General features: G+C 39.4%; 1 protein-coding gene across 1 annotated transcript in view; it reads right to left on the minus strand.

Moving 5' to 3' along the window:
- Positions 1 to 4,865: 4,865 nt before the first annotated feature.
- MGAM2 (maltase-glucoamylase 2 (putative)) overlaps positions 4,866 to 22,737 on the minus strand; it is a 115,158-nt gene continuing 97,286 nt past the window's right edge. The window contains exons 45-51 of the mRNA XM_031664960.1: positions 20,484 to 20,533; positions 10,882 to 11,055; positions 9,307 to 9,571; positions 8,778 to 9,013; positions 8,405 to 8,668; positions 7,739 to 8,130; positions 4,866 to 7,588 (exon numbers count right to left, since the gene is read on the minus strand). Coding sequence (XP_031520820.1) covers positions 6,541 to 7,588; positions 7,739 to 8,130; positions 8,405 to 8,668; positions 8,778 to 9,013; positions 9,307 to 9,571; positions 10,882 to 11,055; positions 20,484 to 20,533 — 2,429 coding nt within the window. The 3' untranslated portion in view covers positions 4,866 to 6,540. The remainder of the gene's footprint in view (positions 7,589 to 7,738; positions 8,131 to 8,404; positions 8,669 to 8,777; positions 9,014 to 9,306; positions 9,572 to 10,881; positions 11,056 to 20,483; positions 20,534 to 22,737) is intronic.

Genomic DNA, 22,737 nt, shown 5'->3' on the forward strand with positions numbered 1-22,737 from the left:
CAAGAACCCTCTCTGGCTGAGCCCCAATCTATGGGCTTGCTTGTCCTGCATCAGCACTCCACTTCTGCCTGATGTCAGCATATGGAGGTGAAATTTATCAGTAAGTGACCACTAAGGAGCAATTAACCTCCCAGGGGAAGATTTAGAACCACAAAGTCTGTCAATTTTCCCTCTAATGCCACCTCTATGTCCAAACACATGCACCCTGAAGAGGCTCTTTGCATAGCTTACCCTCAAAAATTTGGGTTTTCCTTTGATTGAGAAAGATTACAATTTTCTTTTTATAGACAGTCAATAAATAAGAATCTTCCTCTACAAAAACTGCCGATGCATTACTAATTTAAGTAAAAGTAAATTTAAAAATGAATAATAAACATATTAAAATAGTGGTATTTGTTGAGAAGTCATTGAATTAGAGGGAGGAGCAAATGGCATATGGTGACCATGTTCCATGTCAAGCTTCACTCCTGTGTGGAGGCACGTGACAGAGCTACTCTGCGACACCTACTTTCTGCGTGCAGAGCTGCTCTTGGCCTTGCCCTCCAGGGTGTTGTGGGCATCTAGAATCAACTATTGCTGCTGTCTGACTTCATATTTCCATCCAGCAAAAGAGGGTAAGAAGGAAAGCAAAGGCAGAGTTAAAGGGTGTCAACTTCCAAGAAAAAAATGTAGAGATGTTCCCAAAGCACAGAACTTTTATTTGGAAATAAGATGTGAAAACATAATTGCAATTTGGGATACAGGCACAACAGGGTGGCCTCTGCTATATCCAGAGAACAAAGGAAAACATTACAGTTTTATTGAGGAAAGACAAGGTTATGCAAGTTGTTTTGAAAGAAAGTTCATTGGCACTAACAGTGTCTTACAAGAGTTGGCGAGTTCTGATCAGCAACAGTCTGTAGTTGCTAGGTGGGATTTGTAATTTGGGAGTTACTGCAGGGCCCTTGCAGGAATTAGGTTTGTAAGACAGTGTGTCAGGCAAGTATTCTTGTGTAAGCAGCTAGCTGTCTTGGTGTGACTCATGTAAAAAGCTTCAGTTTGGAAAAATGTCCTGTGATAGTTCCTGTTATCAGTCAAATCATGTATGACAGCCCTCTCTCCAGGACCTTCCCTGACTCTATTTTGCCAGGGTTTGGCACAAGTGACTCCATTTTGAATCTTACAACTTTCATAAGGGGTTACTTTTCATAAGTTCCACTCAATGTTTCTAATACATTGGCAACCTGGCAACCTCAACACAACTTATCTATTTATTGTTCATTTTAAAATTGTTATCAAAAAGGGAAGAATTTGGGGGAAAGGACCTAGGAAGTCAGACATCTCATCTTGGTGTATTAGCAGTAAGGAACAGAGTGGTCGGCTCTTTTTTTTTTTTTTTTCCAGCTCTATTGAGGTATAATTGACAAATGAAATTGTATATATTCAAAGTTACAGGATGTTTTGATATACCAAAAAGAGTACCAAATTATGAGTTCTTGCTATACTAGGTATTTTCGTAGGCACTCCCTCAATCCTTCCATTTTACCAATGAAGGAATTAAATAAGGTTCAGAGAATTCAGGTAAGTTGATCCAGGTCACATAAATAAATAGGAATAATATCAGGACTCTCTTATAAGACTTTTTTGGTTGTAGAAGTGAGTTTTTGTTTATTTTATTTCATCACATCATGGCAAAGATGGACTTTCCTTAGGAGATGGAACCCTGAAACAGATGGGTAATAGGAAGTGAATCAGAAGGCCAAGCTCTACTGTGTGTTAAGAACCTGTGTTCTTGAAGCAGTCATTCAACCTAAGTCTTCCTTTCTGCTTCTGAGAAAAAAAAAGTGTAAGGATTCCTTCCCTCTCTGCCTCACAGCAGGAGTGGAACTAACTAAAACATTTGTGGGAGGCCCTTTGCAAACGGTGGATTATGGTGCAAATATAAGGGGTTGTTTTTATGTAACAAGGCCCGTAGATTGTACAAACCCCTTTACTTCTTCTCTTGAGCCCAACTTTTCTCAATTACATAGTAAAAAATTTCCAAAGCCACCTTCTCTGAAGCCATCAGAGATTGGCTAAGGTGAGAAAACCTCAAACTTCCTTTGGGTCCCAGATCTAACTTTTGTACTCCAAGTGATTCTCCATTTTTCCTCGGAATAAGTGATTTATAAAGCATTACAACGTTAAGGATGAATGTTCACCCGTCATTCTAACAGGTAAGAGCAATGTGAAATGAGGCAGGCTTTATTCTGTATTCTGTATTCTCAGGCTTTTCATTTTTTCTTAATCTTAGCCCCTCTTCCTCAATGCTAAGTTGAAATTCTTTTCTTATCCAGTCAACAGACCTCATCACTTTCTGGTCATTTGGAAGTTTTCAAGAATTTGTATCATCTAAATCGGTATGTCATTTTCACACCCATGTCAAGTTTTCTGCTTCCCCAGAGACCACCTCCAGCAGTGAGGAAGGGGATTATGGTCTATGCTTTCACACTTCCATATTCTCCTTCTCCTCTTCCTTGACTGTTTCTGGGTATCCTTCACAACCAATGGAAATTAAAGGAAAAGACAAAGGTTCCCATGTGATGGATGCTATGGCAAGGCATCCTTGGGTACCCTCAGTGTGAGAGGACCCCATGATTTCTTCTCATGGGCACATTAGTGAGTTTTTCAGACTTCTCGTGCAGCATCTAACATGAGGTGAGATGTAATCTGCATGACCTACTTTGACCTCTCCCCACTACAAACTTAGTTTCTACTCTTGGAAGTCCATCCACGACCTCTCATCACTAGAGTCTCTTCTCCACTGGACAGATTGCTTCATGACAGCCCTAGTCCAGCCATCTCCTCACACCCATCTGAAGAGCTTCAGCTTCCTTGTCCATTGAACACTGTTGAGTCCAGGTTGCACCACTACTTCCCTGGCTTCACATCCACTACTGCAGGGTCTCCAATCCCTGCCACCTTTGGAATTCTCCAGGCAAGACTCTAGCGCCATTCTTTGTGATTTCATTGGCGTCCACACTCTGGGAGATGCATGATGAGGTTTCTGAAAACCTTGCCCATGCTCCACTGTATCACCTGGTGGGAGTGAGGGGCAAGAGTTCCTGCAGTTCAGCGAGTGCCCAGCTGGGAGTGAGATGCCAGTCCCAGCCCCTCACAGGCACTCTTAATCTCCATGAGCAGTTCTTCTGCGGTGCCCTTCACACAGAGCACCACTCCACTCCCCATGGGGAAGGGGATGTGAAAACCAAAGCATGCTCTAGCCCTGTAAGTTCCTTTACTGGCATGAATGCTCTTTCAACCCTCATTTGAATGTCTAATCTCATACACACTGAAGTTTGGTGATGGAAATTGATATGTTTTAAATCTTGTCTCTTCTCACAATGTTCCTCCTGTAGAAATAGTGGACTATTTTATATCTCCTAATCATACTATATAAAGTCAGTCTCTTTGTCCAACTCATTCCCCAACTGAAAGACTTTCCATGACTCTTTCTTTTGTGCTATAGGGTATCCCCCAGCTTCCCCTACTCCTTGACGTATTCCTAAATACCTCTAGACTCCCAATGAGTTTCCTGTTCCAAAACATCTGTCATCTGTATTCCTCACTGAAAAATTAACCATGCACTATGTGTGTCATCTCTTAAATAGTTAATATGAATAGTGTTTACATAGTGATGCTTGGAATACCAGAAAATGAAGTTTAAATTAATAACTAGAAATTTTAGGTGTCATAATAATGATGTCCATGGTAATGGTAAAGGTAGGAATGTGTCAAGTACCAGAAGTGTAGAAAAGTAAATTTCTTTATAGTTAGAAAATGAGTTATAATCATTAGTACAAAATTAACATCACATATGTGGGTGACCCAGTGGGGCCAGTCATTATGGAGCTTAGGAGTTTCTTTAGACCTTATAAATCAGAGTCCACGCACAGGTTTTGCTAATGTTGCCAATGGTAGTATTAGTGTGCCAACACTGCTGTCATGTTTTCTGAACCTGGTTCCAGGACCACTACTTGTGCATTGACTCCTGAGTTTCAATTCTCAAGTCTCTTCAAACATCTGACCAAAGTCCAGACTTTTGTATATTCAAAGTATTTCTTACCTTTTCAAAATTCCATGATTTCAATTATGTTCCATTTACGTGTTTAAGAGGTTGGACTTTGGTAGCTTCAGAACTACGCTTGTTCAAGCAAATTCATCTTCAGTTTTCCAAATCCCAGCTGCTTCAAGAGAAGTTGTTGGTCAATGAATGAGCACTGGTATGGTGGGCTGGCAGCAGAATCTCACGGTGCCTTAGCACACAGAGCACTTTGTCCTGTATCAGAGTTTGTGGTGCCAACAAGACAAACGCACTAAGTTTCCCTCAGTAAAGATACAAGTGAGGGAGTCTGTGACCAAGCCCATAGAATTTTGAGTTTTGTTTTGAGTTGGAAGGTCAATTTAAGACCTTGTATACACAAGAATAAGGTCTATCAACTTTGTTCAGAGGACTGTAGCTTGTGGGTAGATTCCAAAAGGCAAATGTTGCTGACTGATGAATCTGTGCCCCTCATCTGGAGCACCATCAAATCGTCTGGACAACAGTACAGCTGGGCTGGCAGATCAAAAAGCTGGGCAGATGTGTTTGTAGACAGTGGAAGATATTCATGTGGAGTAAGTCACAGATGCTGGAGTACCTATATGCTGGGGAAGTTGATACTACACTTGACAAGGACACGAGAGTGGAAATACAATGTTTCTGCCCACTTAAAGGAAGTTGTTCTCAAACTCTTTAGCCTCAGAATCCCTTTATATTCAAATTTGGTGAGGGCACTGTGCTTTATTTATGTGGGTTATATCTGCTAATATTTACTGCATTAGAAATCAAAATTGAGTCATTTGTAAAATATTTTTAAAATATTTATTTTTCATTCATAAACAATAACATTCGCTTTGTGATAACATAAATATATTTTTAATGAAAAATAACTATATTTTCCAAAGCAAAAAAAAATTAGTGAGAAGAATGGCATTATTTTACATTTTGTAAATCTGTTTAATGTCTAGCTTAACAGAGGACAGCTAGATTCTTTTTTCTGTTTCTATATTCATCTATTATGACACAATACGGCATAGAGTATCTGGACAGTGCCACTATACACTAATGAGACAATAAAACTGAAAAAACAAATAACTTAGTATCATTATGAAAGTAGATTTGAAGAACCTGTGTGCCCCAGAAAGTCTTGGGGAACCCCATGGATCCCTGAACTAAACTTTGAGAACACTGTCCTAGGGTTAAACCTACAATAGTATCCAACTGACCAGATTTGGTAATGACCATGGGTCTGCTCATGGGGGTCTGAGTGATCTAAGAAAAGAATGGATCAAGGATGAACAATGAATTTGGATATGAAAAACCAGGAATAGACTGAAAACCCTAACACAATGAAGGAGAGTCTGAACAGTGAAATTATAAGGGAAAAGCTTGTTTTAATAGAAGAAAATGCAGATAAGATTATGAACTCTGATTCCAATGTGGAGGCTGTTTTCCTTATGCTGTATATTTACATTCTCACCTCTGTCTGGGTAATTTCTGATTTATACTAGAGTCAGAGCCAGTCATTGGTGGTAACAGTGAGGCTTTAAGACTATCTCATAATTTAGATTAATTCTAAGTTTCTGAGAATACTCCACTGTCTACAAGTGGAAGTACTTATAAAATCTGTAGTAAGAGTATTAGTAGTACCTATGAAATAATGGTTACAACGTTCAGGAATTTATGTTTTAGGATCTATAATAATTTTATTTTCTATGATAGTCAAACCCACATGTAATATTTATAATTTAAATTATTTCAGTGCCTGAAGTAAGGTTACACAAGATCTTCAATGGTAGCATTTTCCGTATCTGTAGCTACAGCTAGGATCTCTTCAGAAGCAATAATACTATTAGTATGTGTAATGCAAATGACTCTATTGGTAGATATGGCATTTGGAAAAGTCCATAGGAAAATAAAGTGCATTTTTTTAGCATTACTAATTACATACTCTACTGTAATATCAATAACTGTTGGTATAGAAACCATTTGAGTGCCAGGAGTATCACCAGTGCTCTCAGTTATGGTATTATGCCATGTGACCCAAGAAACAAGTTGGGCTACTTCAATAACTACATCTAAGGCAATAGTATTTACAGAGCCTAATGTGGTGTTATCTGAGATACCAAAGTTACCTGTGAAATCTGTAGTAAGGATATATAGGATATATAAAACATCTGTAGTTTAACTGATGAAGTTATAGGGATAATAACTATAATTTAAAAGAATAAGAGTATATATTATGGCTGCAAAATAAGTACCCACAGCTTCTTTGGTGAAATCTACAAGGTTTGTAAGCCTTCCTAAACATGTCTACAATGACGACAGTGTTTGGAGTAGCTGTGTCTTTTATGGCTAGAGTACTAACATTTGTGAAAACTTAAGTAGCATAAGATAGAGTATCTCATAACTGATTTTCTATATCTGTAATAGTTGTTTGAAGGAGTTATATGAGGTAACTACCCTGCCTTGAGTAGTAATCATGGAACTTGAGTAGCATTTATGGCATTTGTAATATAAGTAGGTGTAGTAGCAGAGGTATGTACTGTACTATCAGGAGTGGTAGTATTTAAAGCATATTTTGTAATACTTGTAGTATCTTTGGTAGCACTAGTTGCAGTAATAGGTAAATAACTAGCCACAGAATTTGTTACCATGTGGGGAGTTTGTGAATCTAGACCAGTAGCTGTTATTGTGTCTGAGACTGTTGTGATATTTGAAACGGAAATGTGTGTAGTGTTACCTGTAACACTGCTGGAGTTATCTGCATCAGTAATATCCATGGTGCCTAGATTAGAATGATTTGTAGGAGCTAATGATGTGTGGCTTAAGGCCAGTGTTGTAGTAGTAGTAGAATGGGGAGTAGTGAACTGTGTGATGTGTGTGGTGAATTTGTCTGTGGAAGTAACTGTTGTATCTGGACTTATGGTATTATCTTTGGTGCTGGTAGTAGTGACCATAGCATCTATTATCATGGTACTTTTTGTATCAAGAGTGTTGAAAATCATGGTGTTTGCATTTGTAGGGGTAGTAAAATTAGTAATTTTATCAGCAGTGAATGTATTACTTGTTGAAAACACGCTCAAAATAGGAGTAAGAGTATGGGTAGGAGTGGTAGGAGAAGTTTGGTAATAAGTAGTCATGCCAGGAATAGTATTATTACTTGTAGTAGTAGCATCAGTACTTGGAGAAGGAGTAGTCACAATAGGAACACTATTACCAAAAGAAGTAGTTGTTATGGAAATACTATTACTAGTTGTATTACCAGCAGACATTGTAGCTAAAAGAGAATTTGTCACAGAAGCATCATTATTTGTGCTAGCAACATCAGCACTTGTAGGAGAAGTGGTTACCGTAATAACAGCAGAATCCATAGCATTACTACTTTCAGAGAAAGAAGTGGTCATAGTAGAAAAACTGTTGCTAGTAGTGTCAACACCAGTATTTGCAAAAGAAGGAATAGCTGTAATTGGAACAGTATTATTAGGAACAGTATCATCGAAGCAATTTGCATGAGGTAGCAAAGAGCATTAGCGCAACACAGGCAGTACTTTGAAGTGCCAGGCATTGTGTATTTGGTTTGAAAGTGAGGCATTTTGATACCATTGGTTAGGTGCTGGAATTTACCGAAATTGTTAGAGGGAAGGAATAGTGGGCGCTGGCAATGAATGGCGGCACCAGCGAAAAGTACTGGTTGAAAGAATGAGTCGTTCTGTAGTGAACGGGAACGGCGGAAGCACGAAGTACCACAGGAGTACCGCACCAGAGGTACGCGAGCAGTGGCATTGTGGTTCATACGATGAAGGCCGTAAAGCAATCCCGGCGTTACCTGCAGGAAAGCGCGTATGGTTAGTGAACACCAGTCCAGTGCCAGCAATCCGCGCCCACTCTGCAGGGAAAAAGCCGACAGCTGTATCAGAACACCAGCTGTAACACCAATAGCAATTTGCAGGTGCTGATGTTGTATCAGGAACAGTAGCACCTAGCTGTAAATAACCAATAGCATGGTTTCGCAAAAGCGTGGTTGTGGACAGGAACAGCAGCATTAGTGCCAGCAGCAGCGAGGTGCACTGCAGGGAAAGGAGCAGTCGTATCAGGAACAGGAGTACCTAGCTGGTAACAATCCATAGCACTTTGCTGCCAAAGCTGCGTGGCTGTGATGGGAACAGTAGCATTAGTGCTAGCAGCAGCAGCAATTTGCAGGAAAGCATCGCATCAGGAACAGTAGCACTAGAAGCTGTAACATCCAGCAGCACTTTGCCAAAGGCCAGGATGGGACGCGTTAATTAGCGCCAGCAGCAGCAGCACCCCAGGAAAGGAGCAGGCCAGATCAGGAACATATACCAGCTGTAAATATCCAGTAGCACTGCACTCCAAAAAAGTGTGGTTGCGGATAGGAACAGCAGCACAGCGCCAGCAGCAGCAGTACCTGAACAGGAAAGGATACCGATCATGGTAGGAACAGGATACCAGGCTAAGCAACACCAGTACTGGCCAGCTGCGTGGCTGGTGGATGGGAACAGCAGCATTAGTGCCAGCGCAGCGGTAACCAGGCGTGGTGCCATAGCCAACGAACAGCAGTACCAGTTGCAACACCAGCAGTGTTTGCTGCAAAGTGTATTACAGGATAGAACAGCAGCATTGCAGCGCGTAGAGTACTCGGTGGGTAAAGGGAGAAGCCAGACGAAAACAAGAGACTGAAGAACACCAGTAGCACTTGGTCGCCAAAGGTGTATTGTGGATAGGAATGAGAAGCATTAGGGGTGCCAGCAGCAGTAGGCGACCTAGAAGGATAGCCGGACGGTGAACAGTAGTAATTTTCGGTAACAATCTCAGCAGTACCGTCAGTGGTTGTGATGTGGAACAGCAGCATTGGCGCCAGGCAGCAGTAGTAACTGTAGTGAGTTAGCCAGCCAGACCAGGAACAGTAGCACCAGCCAACACCAGCAGCACCTGCCGCCAGGCGATGGAACAGAAGATGAGCAGCAATTTAGGAAAGGAGCAGGTCAGATCAGTAAATGGAAATGAAGAATGAATGAATGAAGGGCTGATGGACAGTGAGATGGAAGGAAAGGAATGAAATAAGAAATGAAGGGATGGAATGGAATGGAATGGGAACAGGAGTACTAGCTGTACTAATTCAGTAGCACTTCTGCTGCAAAGGAGGTGGTTGTGGATAGAACAGCAGGCCGGAGCAGCAGCAGACGGTTGGGGAAGCGGCAATGTATCAGAAATGCAGCATTAGCTGTAACACAATTCACAGTACCTGCTGGGAAAAGATGTGGTTGTGATGGGAACAGTAGCAGTAGTGCCAGTGGTGGTATCTGCACTGGCAGAACTGGTGATTGTCTCAGAACTGGTGGCATTGGTAGTAGATGGAGAAGGATGAGAACTCATTGAGATGGTGCTTGTCTCAGTTGTAGTGGAAAGTACAGGATCACCATCAATCCAAATAACCTCAGTTAACTTTTCCAGGTTGATAGTCTTGACAGTCAATTGAATAGTTAGTGTCTGCCAGAAAAGAAGAGATATAAATCCATATTTTGGAACTTAAACCTCACATGTAGGTCACCTCTTAAATTACAATTTAACAAAAAATGTTTATATCCAGCAATAGGATATAAACATTCCTTTTTAGGTTAGGTCACATTGATTTTGGTCAGATATTACAGAGAGATGCTCTGTGTGCATAATCCCTATGCTGGAAATCTTTTCTTTTCACTTCATTTATTGCTTACAAATATTTGTAGCTGTGATTAAAATCAACGTTTATTAAAATCTCTTTGCTTTGCCATTGGGTTTTAGTCCTCTTGACAGCAAGCTGGTTTCATGTTTTCCTCACTCCAGACAGCGTAGTGTCTGGCACATACTAGGCATCAGATATGCCATAGAGTTTTTAAAAAGAAGGTATTCAAGGATTTTGTGCACAATCTTAACTAGAAGCAATTACTTGCAAAGAGTGGTTTTGAACTCAACAGTCCAAGTAAAATGCTTTAAGGTAAGTACCCAGAAGAGGCTAGAGGGAGAAGATCTATTCGAGTGCTCAGAGGGGCCATCTTCCGAAGTCCAAATACCATCAGGGCACCCATTTCAGTTTTTAGAACACAAGAACTATGGTTATCCATTTTCACTTTTCTAAACCATCCCCTATGGGTAGCTGGTTCTGTATTTATGATGTCTTATGTTCCAAAAATGAGATACTTTTTTCTTTGTGGTTGCCTTTGGTAACTATTGGCATTTCATCTTCCAAAATTCTATTTTAGTTGGTTCTAGAATCCTCCAGTACGGCCTGCTATTTATGTCCCCCTGTTTTATCAGCCTTTTATCTTATACCACAGGTGGGATGTATTCATTTGACAATTGCCACAGTTTACTGCCAATTTTCATCCACCTGTAAGATCCATCAGTTTGATCAGGGACATGAATAACTGCAGGAAGCATGGGGGAAATCTTCAACAACTTTAGGGAATCACCTTTGTTTTAGCCTTTGCAGCAGAAATAAGCTTTATTTTGCTAATGTGGAAGACTAATCTATCAAAACACAGTACAGTTTCTTTGGTAAATACATGGAGAGGATCTCATCAGGCCAGTGATCAATGACCCCTAGGCTATACCAGAAAGACCATTAATGTTGCACATTTTACAATATGATTCAACATTTGCAACTTTTCAGGAACACATCTATTGCACATATTTATAACCTTCTAATACACGAGAATATAACAATGATAATAATTTTAATTGTTAGCAAAATTATTGGTGATAATTTTGCAGAACGATAAAATTTACTTATGATATGCTAATATTCCTTTCAGACCTACCTGATTATAAGGGTCACTCGTGAAATTTGTCTCCATATATTGCCGGTTGTCATAGGTGAAATTGACTTGTGTCACATAAGTAGAGTTCACACCCCAGATTCTAATATATTTAACTTTTAGTGGATTCGAGTCACTCAAATATTTATTGTGTATGGTCTGGATTTGCAGGATGTTCTATAAAGAATTCATAAAGAGAAAAAAATAACATATTGTTGATAGACTATGGTCCATATTAAAATATTAACAACAAACCTAAATTTACTTTTCTTCTATCAGTTTGCTACTTCTATTTATGTATTTACATTTTTATTGATACATAATAATTATACATATTTATGGAGAACATGTGATATTTTGATACATGTATACAATGTGTAGTGATCAAATCAGGGTATTTAGGATATCCATTACCTCAAATATTCATCATTTCTTTGTTTTGGTTGGTTTTTTTTGAGACGGAGTCTCACTCTGTCACCCAGGCCGGAGTGCAGTGGCGTGTTCTGGGCTCACTGCAACCTCTGCCACCTGAGTTCAAGCGATTCTCCTGCCTCAGCCTCCCAAGCAGCTGGGACTATAGGTGCGTGCCACCACACCCGGCTAATTTTTGTATTTTTAATAGAGACGGCGTTTCACTATGTCGGCCAGGCTGGTCTCCAAGCCCTGACCTCGTGATCCACCCACCTCAGCCTACGAAAGTGCTGGAATTACGGGCCGGAGCCACCATGACCAGTCATATTCATCATTTCTTTGCATTGGAAACATTTCAAATCTTCTCTTCTAGCTATTTTGAAATTTACAATAAATTGTTGTTAACTATCATCACTCTACTATGTTACCAAACACAAGAACTCACTCCTGCTATTTAACTGTTTCTTTGTTCCCACTAACCAACCTCTCTTTACGGCTCCCACCCCTTCCCAGCCTCTGGTTATTATAATTCTACTCTCTACACACTTCATGAAGACATACTTCTTGAGTATCTGCTATAATAAATTTGGTAATGCCAAAAATAAGTTTATTGTACCAGCATTATGAAAGTTATTTCCCCTATATTATAAGTATTCTTACAACCATTTTGAAAAGAAAATATCATTATTGCTATCTTAGAGATAAGGAAACTGAAGCTCTGGAAAATGAAGTGAGTAGTCCAAAGCGACAAGGCTAGATAACATAGGTAAAGTTGGAAGTGCAAGGTGCCCCTGTACATACTACTGCACGAGTTAATTTAGAGTGAACAAAGAAGTGTGCAAACAGTACCTAGACTGAGAACAGTGTGCAAGAAACAGGAAGTTAACCAAATCATGAATTGTTTAAGTATCAATACAAGGGTTAAAATAATATGACATAAATTATGAGGTGGCACATGATGAAGGCCCAGATGAAAATCATAGTGGATATTTTTCATGGATGTGAAGAGAAAGGAAAAATTACACAGGAGGAAGAGGGTCAAGAGAGAACTTAGGAAGGACATGTAACTTCAGAACTCCTGGAAGTATGGGAAGGATTTATTATGAGACAGGAAATAGGGGTACGGGGACACATTGAACAAAGCCACATTCATTGAGGAGTGCAAGGGCAACCATAGCTGGTGCTGAGTAAACACAGACATGAGGCCAGTTAGGTATGTAAGGAAAGATTTTGAAGATTACACGCAATAATCAAGGAGATCGTTGAGCAGAGTGAAGCTATGCATTTCTCAATTATTATGGCTGCAGTAGGAAGAGAAAAAAGAAACGTTCAACTGGTATTATGAAGGATGAATAAGACTTTTGCTACTGGGCAGGCAGAATCAAGGAAAAAATTTATAGCTCAAAATAAATGGGTGTACTAAAGCTAGTTCTTATTGATTTGAGAGAGTTGATTTTTAAATTTCCTAGAATTTTGCAAGCCAGATGATTCTTGATATTGGTTAAGATGGTGGGAGCAGCTACACTACAGAAATTAGCAAATGTTACAAATTATCTCCCACTTCTACAAGCTGGTTTACCAACCAGGAAACCGTTGATAATAGTTATCCCCCAGGGAAAGTTGGGAGCTTTCTTTCATTTCAGGCCCCTTATTCTTAAGGAAAAAATTTATCAAACGTCACAGAAATAAGAATTCATTTATCAGAAAAATGGAATTTTGAAATTAGATGTTATTAAAGGGCAATCTAATGTTTTAAAATTTTTTTTAAAACTCAGATTAAACAGGGTGTCATTCCTAATTTGAATAATAGCAGTAGAAATAGAACTAAAATTCAGGATTTCCAGATCATTAAAATAATATTCATTAAAATAATATTTGAGAGGAAAAAATATGTACAGTCTTCAACCCAACTACTCTTGATTTAAGAGCAGAGAATACACAAATTTAATTAGTATACAATTAAATTTATACAAAGTCTGGCAGTTAGTTTCAGAGAGGCCAAATGCAGGATGGAACAATATGACCTGATAATCATGTCTATGAGAAGAATTTGAAGGTCTTAGCTGACCATGAGATTTATATGTGCCAAACATCTGATACATGTGTTAAAAAATAACGCAATGCAATAACAGCAGAAAAAATATAGAATATAGCTAAAAAGAGGTAGTAGGCAATATGGAAGTCTATCTCATCTTATAGAAATGTAAGGTAAACTATATACGTAACTGAATATTTTCTAGTAGTCACATTTTTTTAAAAAGTGAAAAGAAAAAGGGTAAATTAATTTCAAAATATATTTTATTTATATTATATAGCCAAAACATTATTATTATGAAATTTTTCAATATAAAATTATTCATGAGATAATTTTTTTTTTTTTTTTTTTTTTTGAGATGGAGTTTCGCTCTTTCTATCCAGGCTGGAGTGCCATGGCATGATCTTGGCTCACCGCAACCTCCGCCTCCCGGGTTCAAGCGATTCTCCCACCTCAGTCTACTGAGTAGTGGGGATTACAGGCATGCGCCACCATGCCTGACTAATTTTTGCATTTTGAATAGAGACAGGGTTTCTCCATGTTGGTCAGTCTGGTCTCAAACTCCCAACCTCAGGTGATCCTCCTGCCTTGGCCTCCCAAAGTGTTGGCATTACAGGCATGAGCCACCGTGCCCAGCCAAATTTTTTTTTTTTAATTATACTTTAAGTTCTGGGATACATGTGCAGAACGTGCAGGTTTGTTACATAGGTATACATGTGCCATGGTGGTTTGCTGCATCCATCAACCCGTCATCTACATTAGGGATTTCTCCTGATGCTAGCCCTCTCCTTGCCCCCTTGCCCTAGTGTATGAAGTTCTCCTCCCTGTGCCTATATGTTCTCATTATTCAACTCCCACTTATCAGTGAGAACACGCAGTGTTTGGTTTTCTGTTCCTGTATTAGTTTGCTGAGTGTGATGGTTTCCAGCTTCACCCATGTCCCTGAAAAGGACATGAACTCATTCTTTTTTTATGGCTGCATAGTATTCCATGGTATATATGTGCCACATTTTCTTCATCCAGTCTAACACTGATGGGCATTTGGGTTGGTTCCAAGTCTTTGCTATTGTGAACAGTGCTGCAATAAACAGACATGTGCATGTTTCTTTACAGTAGAATGATTTATAATCCTTTGGGTATGTACCCAGTAATGGGATTGCTGGGTCAAATGATATTTCTGGTTCTAGATCCTTGAGGAATTGCCACACTGTCTTCCACAATGGTTGACCTAATTTACACTCCCAACGACAGTGTAAAAGTGTTCCTATTTCTCCACCTCCTCTCCAGTGTCTGTTGTTTCCTGACTTTTTAATGATGGCCATTCTAACTGGCGTGAGATGATATCTCATTGTGGTTGTGATTTGCATTGGGCAGTATGACCATTTTCACGATATTGATTCTTCCTATCCATGAGCATGGAATGTTTTTCCATTTGCTTGTGTCCTCTCTTATATCCTTGAGTAGTGGTTTGTAGTTCTCCTTGAAGAGGTCCTTCACATACCTTGTAAGTTGTATTCCTACAAATCTCTTTGTAGCAATTGTGAGTGGGAGTTTGCTCATGATTTGGCTGTCTGTCTATTATTGGTGTATCAGAATGCTTGTGATTTTTGCACATTGATATTTTATCCTGAGACTTTGCTGAAGTTGCTTATCAGCTTAACGAGATTTTTGGCTGAGACAATGGGGTTTTCTAAATACACAGTCATGTCATCTGCAAACAGAGATAATTTGACTTCCTCTCTTCCTATTTGAATAAGCTTTATTTCTTTCTCTTGCCTGATTGCCCTGGCCAGAACTTCCAATATTATGTTGAATAGGAGTGGTGAGAGAGGGTATCCTTGTCTGGTACTGGTTTTCAAAGGGAATGCTCCCAGCCTTTTTCCATTCAGTATGATATTGGCTATGGGTTTGTCATAAATAGCTCTTATTATTTTGAGATCTGTTCCATCAATACCTAGTTTATTGAGTGTTTTTAGCATGAAGGGGTGTTGAATTTTATCAAAGGCCTTTTCTGAATCTATTGAGATAATCATGTGGTTTTTGTCATTGGTTCTGTTTATGTGATGGATTATGATTATTGATTTGCATATGCTGAACCAGCCTTTCATCCCAAGGATGAAGCCAGCTTGACTGTGGCTTTTTGATGTGCTGCTGGATTCAGTTTGCCAGTATTTTATTGAGGATTTTCGCATCGATGTTCATCAGGGATATTGGCCTGAAATTTTCTTTTTTTGTTTTGTCTCTGCCAAGTTTTGGTATCAGGATGATGCTGACCTCATAAAATGAGTTAGGGAGGAGTCCCTCTTGTTTGGAATAGTTTCAGAAGGAATGGTACCAGTTCCTCTTTGTACTTCTGGTAGAATTTGGCTGTGATCTGTTTGGTCCTAGTGCCTCAATTTCAGACCTTGTTTTTGGTCTACTCAAGGATTCGACTTTTTCCTGTTTTTGCCTTGAGAGGGTGTATGTGTCCAGGAATTTATCCATTTCTTCTAGATTTTCTAGTTTACTTGCATAGAGGTGTTTATAGTATTCTCTGATAGCAGTTTGTATTTCTGTGGGATCAGTGGTGATCTCCCCTTTACCATTTTTTATTGTGTCTATTTGATTCGTCTCTCTTTTCTTCTTTATTAGTCTGGCTAGCAGTCTAACTATTCTGTTAATCATTTCAAAAAACAAGCTCCTGAAGTCATTGATTTTTTTGAAGACTTTTTCGTGTCTCTCTCTCCTTCAGTTCTGCTCTGATCTTAGTTAATTTTTCTCTTCTGCTAGCTTTTGAATTTGTTTGCCCTTGCTTCTCTAGTTCTTTTAACTGTGATGCTAGGGTGTTGATTTTAGATCTTTCCTGTTTTCTCCTGTGGGCATTTAGTGCTATAAATTTCCCTCTAAAAACTCCCTCTAAAAACTCCCAGAGATTTTGGTATGTTGTGTCTTTGTTTTCATTGGTTTCAAATAACTTATTTATTTCTGCCTTAATTTCATTATTTACTCAGTAGTCATCCAGGAGCAGGCTGTTGAGTTTCCCTATAGTTCTGTGGTTTTGAGTGAGTTTCTTAATCCTGAGTTCTAATTTGATTGCACTGCGGTCTGAGAGACTCCTTGTTATGATTTCTGTTCTTTTTCATTTTCTGAGGAGTGTATTGCTTCCAATTATGTGGTTGATTTTCGAATAAGTGCTACGTGGTGCTGAGAAGAATGTATATTCTGTTAATTTAAGGTGGAGAGTTCTGTAGATGTCTATTACATCTGCTTGGTCCAGAGTTGAGTTCAAGTCCTAAATATCCTTGTTAATTTTCTGTCTTGTTGATCTGTCTAATATTGACAGTGGGGTATTAAAATATCCCACTATTATTGTGTGGGAGTCTAAGTCTCTTTGTAGGTCTCCAAGGACTTGCTTTATGAAACTGGGTGCTTCTGTATTGGGTGCATATATATTTAGGATAGTTAGCTCTTGTTGTTGCATTGATCCATTTACCATTATGTAATGGCCTTCTTTGTCTTTTTTGTTATTTGTTGGTTTAAAGTCTGTTTTACCAGACACTAAAATTGCAATCCCTGCTTTTTTTTTTTTTTTCTTCCCATTTGATTGGTAAATCTTCCTGCATCCCTTTATTTTGAGCCTATGTGTGTCTTTGCACGTGAGATGGGTCTCCTGAATACAGCACACCAGTGGGTCTTGGCTCTTTATCCAATTTGCCAGTCTGTGCCTTTTAATCAGAGCATTTAGCCCATCTAAATTTAAGGTTAATGCTGTTATTTGTGAATTTGATCCTGCCATTATGATGCTAACTGGTTATTTTGTCCATTAGTTGATGCAGTTTCTTCATAGTGTCAATGGTCTGGTACTGTTTTTTTCTTTTCCATATTTATTGCTTTCTTCAGAAGCTCTTGTAAGGCAGGCCTGGTGGTGACAAAATCCCTCAGCATTTGCTTGTCTGTAAAGGATTTTATTTCTCCTTCACTTATGAAGCTTAGTTTGGCTGGATTTGAAATTCTGGGTTGAAAATTCTTTTCTTTAAGAATGTGGAATATTGGCCCCCATTCTCTTCTGGCTTGTGAGGTTTCTGCAAAGAGATCTGCTGTTAGTCTGATGGGCTTCCCTTTATGGGCAACCCAACCTTTCTAGCTGACCTTAATTTTTTCCTTCATTTCAACCTTCGTGAATCTGACAATTATGTGTCTTGGGGTTGCTCTTCTCAAGGAGTATTTTTTGTGGTGTTCTCTGTATTTCCTGAATTTGAATGTTGGCCTGTCTTGCTAGGTTGGAAAAGTTCTCCTGGATAATATCCTGAAGTGTGTTTTCCAACTTGGTTCCACTCTCCTCGTCACTTCCAGCTACACCAATCAAACATAGGTTTGGTCTTTTCACATAGTACCATATTTCTTGGAGGCTTTATTTGTTCCTTTTCATTCTTTTTTTTTCTAATTTTGTCTTCACGCTTTATTTCATTAAGTTGATCTTCAATCTCTGATATCCTTTCTTTTGCTTGATCTATTCAGTGATTGATACTTGTGTATGCTTCATGAAGTTCTCACGCTACATTTTTCAGCTCCATTAGGTCATTTAGGTTCTTCTCTAAACTGGTTATTCTAGTTAGCAATTCCTCTAACCTTTTATCAAGATTCTTAACTTCCTTGCATTGAGTGAGAACATGCTCCTTTAGCTCAGAGGAATTTGTTATTACCCACCTTCTGAAGCCTACTTCTGTCAATTTGTCAAATTCATTCTCTCTTCAGTTTTGTTCCCTTGCTGGTGAGGAGTTGTGATCCTTTGGAGAAGGGGCATTATGGTTTTTGGAATTTTCAGGCTTTTTGAGCTGGTTTTTCCTCATCTTCGTGGATTTATCTACCTTTGGTCTTTGCTACTGATGACCTTCGGATGGATTTTTTTGCATGGTCATCCTTTTTGTTGATGTTGATACTATTGCTTTCTGTTTGTTAGTTTTCCTTCTAACAGTCAGGCCTCTCTTCTGCAGGTCTGCTGGAGTTTGCTGGAGGTCCACTCCAGACCCTGTTTTCCTGGGTACCACCAGTGGAGACTACAGAACAGTTAAGATTGCTGCCTGCTCCTTCCTCTGGAAGCTTCATCCCAGAGGGGCACCTACCAGATGCCAGCTGGAGCTCTCCTGTATGAGGTGTCTGTCGACCCCTGCTAAGGAAGTGTCTCCCTGTCAGGAGGCATGGGGGTCAGGGACCCCATTGAGACGGCAGTCTGTCCCTTAGCAGAGCTCCAGCACTGTGCTGGGAGATCCACTGTTCTCTTCAGAGCTGGCAGGCAGGAAGGTTTAAGTCTGCTGAAGCTGTGTGCACAGCAGCCCCTTCCCCCAGGTGCTCTGTCCCAGAGAGATGAGAGTTTTATCTACAAGACCCTGACTGGGGCTGCTGCCTTTCTTTCAGAGATGCCCTGCCCAGAGAGGAGGAATCTAGAGAGGCAGTCTGGCTACAGTGGCTTTGTGGAGCTGTGGTGGGCTCTGCCCAGTTCAAACTTCCTGGTGGCTTTGTTTACACCATGAGGGGAAAACCACCCACTTAAGCCTCAGTAATGGCAGACGCCCCTCCCTCCACCAAGCTCAAGCTTCCCACATCGACTTCAGACTGCTGTGCTGGCAGGGAGAACTTCAAGCCTGTGGATCTTAGCTTGCTGGGCTCTGTGGGGTTTGGATCCACTGAGCAAGACCACTCGGCTCCCTGGTTTTCCAGGGGAGTGAATGGTTCTGTCTCATTGGTGTTCCAGGCACCACTGGGGTATGAAAAAAAAAACAAAAAACAAAAAACAAAACTCCTGCAGCTAGCTTGGTGTCTGCCCAAACGGCCACCCAGTTTTGTGCTTGAAACCCAGGGTCCTGGTGGTGTAGGCACCTGAGGGAATCTCCTGGTCTGTGGGTTGCAAAGACCATGGGAAAAGCGTAGTATCTGGGCCGGATAGCACTGTCCCTCATAGTTTCCTTTGGCTACAGGGGGCTATCATACTGGATAGAACAGCTCTAAAATATGCTCTCAATTCTGGTGTTTTAAAAGAAATCTAAGTTAACTGGAGTCTAAACAGAATGATCAGATCTGGAAACCACTATAAGCAGGAAACAGAAGAAATATGAAGTTAGCCTGGTGATGTATAATTCTAAGAACACAAAAGGAATAACTGAGAGACATCTTCAAATATGTGAATCACTGTTATAGAAAAAAAAAATAGATTTCTGCTATACTACTCCTAGGTTAAAGTGACTAGGTAAAAATAGAGAAGCAGAGTCCAGGTTTGACCTAGAATGATCCTCCTCATACTCTAATTAAAATTATATAGATTATCCATGGGGTCATTTAACATGCAAGGTGCATTGATTGCATTACTGTTATGAATTATTCACCCCTTACAAATCCATACCCCTTTCCATGCAATTTTGCAATGCCTTCCCACTCCAGTTGAGGCATTCTCTCCCTCCTCTGTCTCTGGGCTCGACCATGTGATTTTGCTTTGGTAATGGGAAATTAGTCTACTCAATACAAAAAAATAAAAAATAAAAAGAATTAAGGGATCTCCACTTTTATTATTTTATTTTAGCCCTCTTCCATAATTATGAAGAAGCCATGCCTAGACCTTCCCACAAGGCCATGATAAGCCGTATGAGAGTCAGCTGACCTCCCCAGATATGTGAATACACAGCCAAGATTATCTAAACAGCCCAATAGAACCAAGACTGACTGGAGATGTATGTGAGCTGGCAAAGATCAGCCAAAACCAGGCCTAGATCCTCTGAGCCCTGCAAGCTCATGAGCCAAGTAAGTGCTTATTGTTAGATGCCACTAAGGTTTTGAGGTCTTTCATGCATTATTGCATAATTAACAACTTATATAGCATTTTCCTTTCAAAATTTATCAGCCAGTAAATTTCTCATCTTTGGGAAACATGTTATACACTTAAGGCCCCATTTTTTCCCCAGCATTGTATGAATTCCAAGTTTCTTTTCATAGAGATGGTATGCTGGAAAACTGTCAAAATAAGGATTGTTTCTTCCTTATTTTAAGGACAACAGACCTGGATTATAAAAGTAAAGGCAAGAAGAACCTCCTATTAAGATGTGGGATATTACATTTACACAGTTGACTGTAATGTTTAATCTGTAGACAACTGGGAAAAGATTTATAAAATGTAGTAAATTAATCTTACCTGAGCTGCTATAAAGTTTGCCAAAAAATAATTTCCATTTTCATAGGTATCTGCAAACGAGGAAAAGAAAAGAATAAACAACTACTAACTGCTTCAATTGCAGCAAGTAATCTTGAGCATGGTCAGAAAATATCTCTGTGGGGTCACAGTTACTGATGATTGTCACCTCTCTGAGGAGTACTGAAGATAGTGACTAAGAGACTATTTCACTGCATGTTAGTGTGGGGATGTGTAAACAGAAATGGGTACCTTGCTGGGGAGGTCAGAAGATTATAAATGCAAGAGACTCTGGGTTGAACTAAGGATAGATTAGCTGAAGTGTGGAGACTACTGTTTGGTTATTCTGTACGAGACAGCAAGCATGTAGTTATAGGAGTTCACATAGCTATGATATTAAAGACTATGATGATAAAGCAGAGGCAGGTGGTTAGGAATTTAGGCTCCCAAGTCAGGTAGACATGTATTGAAATCCCAACTCTTGTACTTAATAGTTGTGCAACCTCAGACAAGTTACTTAACATTTTATTATCTATTGAATGGAGATAATAGTACCCACTTAATGGCAGTAAGGCACATAACATTCTTCTTGTGCAGAATAAGTACTTAAAATTGATTGCTCACTGTCATCGAAGTCATAATCAATCTTCACCTTCACCATTCTTCTCTCCCTACTCTTAGCTCATCCTCCCACAGTGCTCCAGATTCCAAGCACTTCCGCCTCTGTAGAATTTACTCCATCAGTTCTTCCCTATACCTTCTCTGCTTTTTCAAGCTACATTTATGCTCCAGAGTACTCTGTTCTGGTAACACTTTTACTTAATTCTATTTATATCAAGCTACTACCACGTCTTCTTTTTATTACCATACATCTTAAAAAGGTAGCCTTTGCTGGGTTGGGCACGGTGGCTCACGCCTGTAATCCCAGCACTTTGGGAGGCCAAGGCAGGCAGATCACGAGGTCAGGAGATCAAGACCATCCTGGCCAACATGGTGAAACCCCATCTCTACTAAAAATACAAAAACAAAATTAGCCAGGTGTAGTGGTGGGCACCTGTAGTCCCAGCTACTCGGGATGCTGATGTGGGAGAATGGCATGAACCCAGGAGGCGGAACTTGCAGAGAGCCAAGATCGTGCCACTGCACTCCAGCCTGGGAGACAGAGCGAGACTCCATCTCAAAAAATAAAAATAAATAAAAATAAATGAATAAATAAATGTAGCCTTTGCTTGTTATGTCTGTGTACCCAACTCATAATTCAATCTTACATCTCCTAAACTCCAGCTCCTGTGTTTCCTTTTTCCATGGAATCTGACCCTTTCTAAGTCACCAGTGACATAGTATATAAAATCTAAATATCTCCTAATATTGTTCAGGATTTTTAGGTCACTTTGACCACACACCTCTCCTTTGAAATACTCCTTCCTTTATATCTTCTTCCCACATGGTTCCTATAACTCCTTGTTTCTTAAAAGTCAGTTTCACTTCATGTTCTGTTCTTGGCCCTTTTCAACATTCCAACTCTTGTCAGTATTCCAACATATTCTCTCCCAAACCAACTCACTCTCTAAGTATTCTAAATTACCTCCACTTTTATGGAAGCAATTATACAACCCATATTTTAAAATTTAGTCTTGGCTAGAAAATGTAACCTGGGCAAACACTACAACCTTTTCTAGCAGTTAATAAAAACTTGTAAAGAATAGGATTCTGTCAACATGTTATTTTAAGATTATCCTTGAACTAGCCATTATATCACCTTATGTGAGGAAAAGTTAAATAAATGGTTCCAAGTCTGTTAACAGAACATTTAAGTTACACTTACACTTACACTGTATCTTAGTAGTTTAAATTTGAATTTTTAAGCCTGTCTGATTTTTAAAAGTGATAAAAATTCCTTAAAAATTTAAAAGTTTGAAAGTTTCAGGTACTATTAACTTTTAACCTTAAGACTAAAATATACTGTAACAGAAAGTTAAAATTTTGTAGGAAATGGCTTTATTTGTTTACATTTTTGAAACATATTGCTCATAGAGGGTTGATTTTGCATACTAATTGTGATGTTATTAACCTGCAATGACATCACTCATCTAGTTTTAAACAGTTAAACCTGTATCAAAGGACTTTCTATGTTCTCTTAAAACATTGATCCTCAACCAGCAGTAAATTTGCCTCTCTGGGGACATTTTACAATATTTAGAGATCATGTAGTTATCTCGAAGATAACTTTGCTTTTGACATCAAGTGGGGAGAGTGC

Source organism: Papio anubis, chromosome 4 (genome assembly GCF_008728515.1).
Source record: "Papio anubis isolate 15944 chromosome 4, Panubis1.0, whole genome shotgun sequence".
Taxonomy (NCBI): Eukaryota; Metazoa; Chordata; class Mammalia; order Primates; family Cercopithecidae; genus Papio; species Papio anubis.